The 7074-nt window shown below is 39.2% G+C and overlaps 1 protein-coding gene across 1 annotated transcript in view; it reads left to right on the forward strand.

Annotated features, from left to right (window-relative positions):
• Nucleotides 1-1113: 1113 nt before the first annotated feature.
• DTWD2 (DTW domain containing 2) overlaps nt 1114-7074 on the forward strand; it is a 135442-nt gene continuing 129481 nt past the window's right edge. The window contains exon 1 of the mRNA XM_004696571.2: nt 1114-1331. Within this exon, the coding sequence (XP_004696628.1) occupies nt 1114-1331 (218 nt within the window). The remainder of the gene's footprint in view (nt 1332-7074) is intronic.

Raw genomic sequence — 7074 nt, forward strand, 5'->3', positions numbered from 1 at the left:
TAGATAAGGGGGAATCTCATACAAATTAAAAACATAAAAAACCATTTTGTTGCGGGCTCATACAATTCTTAGCACAATCCAAACATATATCAATTGTGTCAAGCACATTTGTACATTCGTTGTCCTCATCATTCTCAAAATATTTGCTTTCTACTTAAGCCCTTGCCATCAGCTCATTTTCCCCTCCCTTTCTGCTCCCCCCTCCCTCATGAACCCTTGATAATTTATAAATTATTATTTTGTCAAAATTAAAAACTTTTAAGACATTTTAAGAACTACCCATGAGATGAAATTGACAACAGCAACTCCAGTGAAGTCATGTTAATGGTGGAAGAATAGCCATTAATAAGATTAAAAGAAAGGTGAGGATGATGAAACAACTTGGAGGGATCTAATCAATGTTACTGAATTGCAAGTGTAGAAACTGTTGAATTGGACTATGTTTTTGCTGTGTACACACTCAATAACTATACACTCAGTAAGTATCCAAAGTATATTTCAAAACTTTCATTTAATATATGTTTGGTGTGTATTAAACCATGGTGTTTGATTTAGAGAAGAAATACAAGACAGGTTTCTGTCCCTCCAGAGCAAGAAATTTACATCAGGAAATCGATCCAGCTGTCAATCGAGTTTTACTTAGTACAGCCTATCTTTTTGACTAGGAACTGTCCAGAGAACCCGTTCCTTAGAGATTCCTAGGGCACTCACAGTGGGACATCTGCTACGAACACAATAGTTCCTTAAATTGCCATTCCAAGGCGGAACATGCAATGTTACATTTTATTTTCACCTTTTAAGGGGTTTATTAAGAGAGTCATGCTGAGGTTTGTTATCCGGAGTGCCGTCTGGGAGGATTCCCTTTCCTGGCCCAGTGTTGATACATTTCATTACTTGGACCCCAACATAGGCGTACTTCCCTTCCTGCTTCTAGGTGAAATATGGAGCTTGTTTCTAATCTACAGCAAGGCGGGACCTCGAGCTTGGGACTCCGCCCCCTCCTGACGTAGCACGCGTGCGTAACGCTGTGCGGAACAGGCTGGTTTCGCCGGTCCTTGGCGCCCCCAAGCGGCGACGGCACCTCAATGCGACGGCCGCACCTGAGTGCCTGTCATGGCGTCGCAGAAAGAGGCGCGAACTCCCGTGGACCACGTCGCGAGGCTTTCTGGGGAACTGAGGTGTCAGATCCCGAACGAGGAGGAGGAACGGGAGGGCGGCGCGGCGCCAGAGGTGGCTACTCCGGGTTCGGAGGCAGACGGCGCTAGTGCGGACGGGCTGTGGAAGCTACCAGTGGAGCCCGCCGAACGGAGGCCTGAGTGCAGCCGCTGCAGGTGACCGCGGGACCGGGGGCGGGGACTGCTGCCCGCTCGGGCCTTCGGAGGAGGTTACGGCGCCCCCTGCCGATGTGGCGGCCGCGGCACCAGTCTTGGCAGCTTGGCACTCGGAGGTGGGGTCTACTAGTGGGTATTACAGTTTTTGGGTGTGTGAAATGCCCGGCACAGCTTTTTAGTAAGCATGGTCGTGGTTATTTATCGTTAGGTCTTGCAAGCCACTGAGCGTGACCAGGCATAAACAGATCACGTGTTTAGTTTTCAAGAAACTTACAGTTTGGCAAGTTCTGCAAGATGTAATGACCATAAAAGTAATGGTTCACGCCCCCCGCCCCCGCCTCCCTTCTATTTAATTGGCACAGCTTACCCGCAGTAAGTAAACAAAATGGGTTGGGGAAGAGAGACAAGTAAGGTGGACACTACATCATTTTAAGATTATTCACAAATATTTACTGAGCTCCTGTTTTCTGCCAGGCACTGTACTAGGTCCTAGGAATGCAGCAATGAATAAAGCAGACCTAGCCCCTTCCCGCACTGGGACACATACAGTTTAACGAAGAACTTACTATGTGCCCAGGCAGTTCAGCTTTGTGAGGAGTGCATTCCCTGGCTTTCGATTCTCATGATGGTCAGATACTGTGTTCAATATCACTTGTCTGGTTACTGAAGTTCTCTAGCTAAATTTAACTATTAGATAAGTAGTATCTCCACTTCCTTACCTTGGAATTACTTTGCAAGTTGTCATCAGATCTTACAGTGCACAGCGCTGTCAATTAAAGTCATCACTAGACCTCTTCTTGCCACTGTTCGGTAACTGAATATTCACTTTTTGAAATGCTCGCTTTCCTTGGCCTTTCCCTTATTGATTGAATTCTTCCTTCCTGTTCTCCTTTTTTCTCCCTTTGTTTTTTTTCAAATATTAATGTCACAAACAAATTCTCCTTTTTGGAATGCTTTTCTCCTGGCTAAATCCTTCTCATCTTTCAATTCTCAATGCAAAGCTATCATTTTCCTAGTCTCCTGTGCCTTTTTCTTCCTTACCTTTCTCATATTACCACACACAGGAAAATTTTGTTGAAGATAATTAAAAAAAGTAGTAGATATAAACAAGCCTTTGAGGAGCATGGATAATTTGTGATTAGTTAGGGATTCTGTATTCAAATAGAAGATGTGTATGACTATAACTCATTTAAACAAGTAATTGAACAAGGAATTAAGGAATAACATTTGAAAATGTTGTGGAGAGGTCTCAATAGGTGCTGTAAAACAGAGTTTCAAATATAAATACAAGGATAAATTATCATGCTAGCTTTATCACATGGGTTTAGACCATTTAGATGTGGTTATGAAAAAAATGTTTTATGAATAAATTAAAATAACTTTAATTGTTAATATTGTATGCTTCGCAAAGGGGGACATTGATCTTTCAGTGGTTAAATTCCCGTCTTCCTGTGGGAGCTCTGGGCTCAATTTCTGGACAGTATACCTCCTATAGAGCATGTACAGCATGCCCGTGGAGGCTTGCATTTGGCTATGATGCTAGGAATGGAGTCAAATACAAGAGGAATGGAGTCACATTTATCATCAAAAGGAACAGTTCAAGATCTTACTTGAAGTACAGTGTTGCCTTGTTTGGATAGTATCTGGTATCCTACAGGGAAGTTAATATAACTATTATTCAAATTTACAGACAAATTTAGTGGTTGCACTAAAGCCAATGATAAAGAAATTGTAGAACTCTACCAACATCTTCAGTCTGAAATTAACCACACTCGCAATTAAGATGCATTGATTGTTATTGGTGATTGCATTACAAAAGTTGGAAATGAAGATGAAGGAACAGTAGTTAGAAAATATGGCCTTGATGGTAGAAATGATACTGGAGATCACATGATAAAAATTTTGCCAAACCAAAGACTTCTTCATTGCAAATAACTTTTTTCAACAACATAAATGGCAAATATACATATGAACTTAGCCAGATGGAATACATAGGAATGGAATTGAATACATTGTGGGAAGAGACAGTGGAGAAGCTCAATATCACCAGTCAAATGAAGGTCAAGGGCTGACTGGAACAGACCATCAATTGCTCTTACGCAAGTTCAGGTTGAAGCTGAAGAAAATGAAAACAAGTTCATTAGAGCTAAAATATGACCTTGAGTCTGTCCCACTTGATTCTCAAGAACATCTCAAGAACGTTTGACATATTGAACACTATTGATAGACCTAAGGAGCTAGGCGATGCCATCAAACATGTTATACACAAAGAAAGCAAAAGGTCATTATAAGACAAACGACTAAAGTTGATGTCAGAAGATACTCTGAAACTTGATCTGGAACATACAGTAACTAAAGCAAATGGAAGAAACAATGAAGTAAAGAGCTGAACAGAAAATTTCAAAGGGCAACTCGAGAGGACAGAGTAAAATATTATAATGAAATGTGCAGAGATTTGGAGTTAGAAAGCTAAAATGGAAAAACACACTCACTTTAGCTCAAGCAGAAAGAACTAAAGATAAAATTCAAGACTTATGTTGAAATATTGAAAGATTTTTTTGGACAAAATATTACATAATGCAAGAAGCATCAAAAGGAGATGGAAGGAATACACTGATCATTGTCCTAAAAAAGAATTGGCTGACATTCAACCATTTTAAGAGGTAGCATCTGGTCAGGAACTGATGGTATTGAAGTAAGAAGTCCGCACTGCACTGAAGGCATTAGCAAACTACAAGGACCCAGGAATTAACAGAATACCTATTGAAATGTTTCCACAAGTTGATCAAGTACTAGCAGCACTCACTTCTGTAAGCTGAGAAATTTGCAAGACAGTTACCTATTCAACTGATTGGAAGAAATCCATGGCCATTCCAAAGAAGGTTAACCAAACAAAATGTGATCCTTATGGAACAGTATCATTAATATCACCTTCAAGTGACATATTACTGAAGACAATTTGAAAAATGATTGTAGCGGCATCTTGCCAGCTGCCAGAAATTCACGCCAGATTCAGAAGAGGGCTTGGCATGAGGGATATCATTGCTGATGTCAGATGGATCTTTCCTGAAAGTAGATAATACCAGAAAGATGTTTACTTGTATTTCATTGACTATGTGAAGGCATTCAATTGAGTAGATCATAAAAATAAGTATGCTTGGTTAACATTGTGAAGAATAGGAATTCCAGAACACTTAATTGTGCTCATGTGGAACTGTTTATAGACAGAGAAGTAGTCATTTGAACAGAACAAGGGAACACTGCATGGTTTAAAATCAAGAAAGTTATGCATCAAGGGTGGATCCTTTCATCATACTTACTCAGTTTGCAAATTGAGCATATAATCTGAGAAAGGAGACTAGATGAAAGTGAATTTAGCATCAGTTTTGAAAGAAGGCTTATTAGCAATCTTTGATATGTAGAAGATACAACTTTGCTAGCAGAAAGCAAGGATGATTTGATGCCCTTTTTTTTTTAATTTTTTTTAAAACATTTTATTTTGATGCCCTTTCTAATGAAGAAAACAAAACCCCTGCAGCCTTCAGTATAGATTGCAACTCAGTGTTAAGAAAATAAAAATAGTGGGCCAATAGACACAACATTGTGATAAACAGACAAATGATGGAAGTTGTCTGGGATTCATTTTACTTGGATCCACAATTAATGCTCATGGAAATAGCAACCAAGAACTCGAATGACTTATTGCATCGGGCAAATCTATTGCATAAGACCTACTTAAAAAATCAGCGAATTAAATTGTCTGACAGCAACCTCTCATTAGGATAATGTAGAACCTGGGAACAGTTCTTTGAACATTGAGATTGCCACAGTGCATGGTGACTGGACAACAGTTAACAACGACATTGCTTAGAAAAGATTCAGCTTATTATTTTTTTAAAAATTTGCTCTTGTAGAAATAAAAGTGATGCATTGGATTTTATTTACTTTGTAGTTGCATTTAGTTAATGCTTTTGAATTATAATTCATCCCAGCATTTCTATACTTTATTTCTAGTGAACTATGTTTTAAAAGCTCTTTCTTCCTCTATTTAAAAATTAAAAAAAATGTTTAATCCTTTTACTGGGAGTTCTTACAGATATCCTAACATTTCATAATCCAATTACATCAGGCAGTAATGTACAATTGCTATGAAAATCAGTTTCAAAACATTATATATCTTCTTGAACTTCTTGATATCTGCTCTCCTTTTCCCCCTTCCTTCCCCATTCTACCCCACAAGAACCCTTATTTTTCCCCTATGATAGGTTTTTTTGGGGCCGTATTTTACACATCTAGTATATCTATTCACATACAATTCTGTTGTTTCATCCCATTGAGTAGGGTTATGTAGTCATAAGTGCTATCAGCTCTCTATTTCCCCCCTCCGCACTCTCTTCCCACACCCTCAGGGAACCATTAATCCTGTTACTGTGTCTGAAGTGTTATCTATCTTGGTTTTCATGCATTGAACGATCTTAAATATACAAATTAACATATACAAATCTAACATGATTAATGAGGTAAAACAAAAACCATAATAGTAAGAGTAGGAAATTTTAAAGAAATAGAGAATAGTTATGTGTTTATCAGTACAATACTGTACCTTGGGTTTATCCCTTTTGTTTGGTCCTTCTGAGAGGGACTGCCCAATTATCTTACAGATGGGTTTGGGTATCCACTACATCCATGCCGCTTCACATCAATTCTTTCTCCCTTTATAGTGCTATGTATTTTCTTATTTTAATTGAGGAAGTGTGCTGGGTAGGTTAAATTCAAGGCAGAGAGTTGAACTCAGAAGATTATGTCATTTTTTGTTTTTGATTTTGGTGAATTCCAAATGGGTAATCTTGATAAATTTGTTAAAGGACACTGGGAAACAAAGGGCTTACTAATACAATTTTAAAGTAACTGCATTGGTAAGAAAAAGGTAAGGAAAGTTGCACTGAGGAATTTTTTACCATCATGAAAATACCCCTGCTCATTCTTAAATGATAGCATGGGCTGTCTTATGAAAACTGCATCGGGAAGTCTTATGAAAACTGCATCGGGAAACCATATTTCATTTACCCTGTAGTTCTCACTTTGCTTCCTTAAGCTTGATTTGTTCCCTAAACTTCATGACCATTTAAAAGGAACACAATTTCAGTCCCGTAGGGGTGCCATTGCTGCTGTTTTGACATGGTACAAAATGAAGAATGCTCAATTCTTCTAGGAAGGGTTGTTTTTGTGTGGCATCAAGTCAGTTCCAACTTAGAGTGACTGTGTGCACAACAGCATGAAAGACTGCAGGTCCTGTGCCACCTCACAGTTGTTCCTATTCCTGAGCCCCTTGTTGCAGCCATGGTGTCAGTCCCACCCCTTGAGGGCCTTCCTCTGTTTTGCTGACCCTCTACTTTACCAAACATGATGGTTTCTCCTGATAGCATGTTTAAAGTATGTAAGACGAAGTCTCACTATTCTTGCTCAAACGAGCACTTTGGCTTTACTTCTTCCAATACAGATCGGTTTGTCCTTTTAGTAGACCCCGGTAGTTAAATGTACTTATCCAGCACCACGATTCAAATGCATCAGTTCTTGTTCAGTCTTCCTTGTTCAATGTCTAGCTTTCAAATGCATATGAGGAAATTGAAAATATGGCTTGGGTCAGGCACATCTTGGTGATCAAAGTAGCATCCTTGCTTTTCAGTACTCTAAAAAGGAGGTCTTCCCTCCGAGTGGAGACCCAAAGCCCATTAGTAGGCCA

Source organism: Echinops telfairi, unplaced genomic scaffold (genome assembly GCF_000313985.2).
Source record: "Echinops telfairi isolate 266 unplaced genomic scaffold, ASM31398v2 ScPeMD7_7469;HRSCAF=8507_1, whole genome shotgun sequence".
NCBI lineage: Eukaryota > Metazoa > Chordata > Mammalia > Afrosoricida > Tenrecidae > Echinops > Echinops telfairi.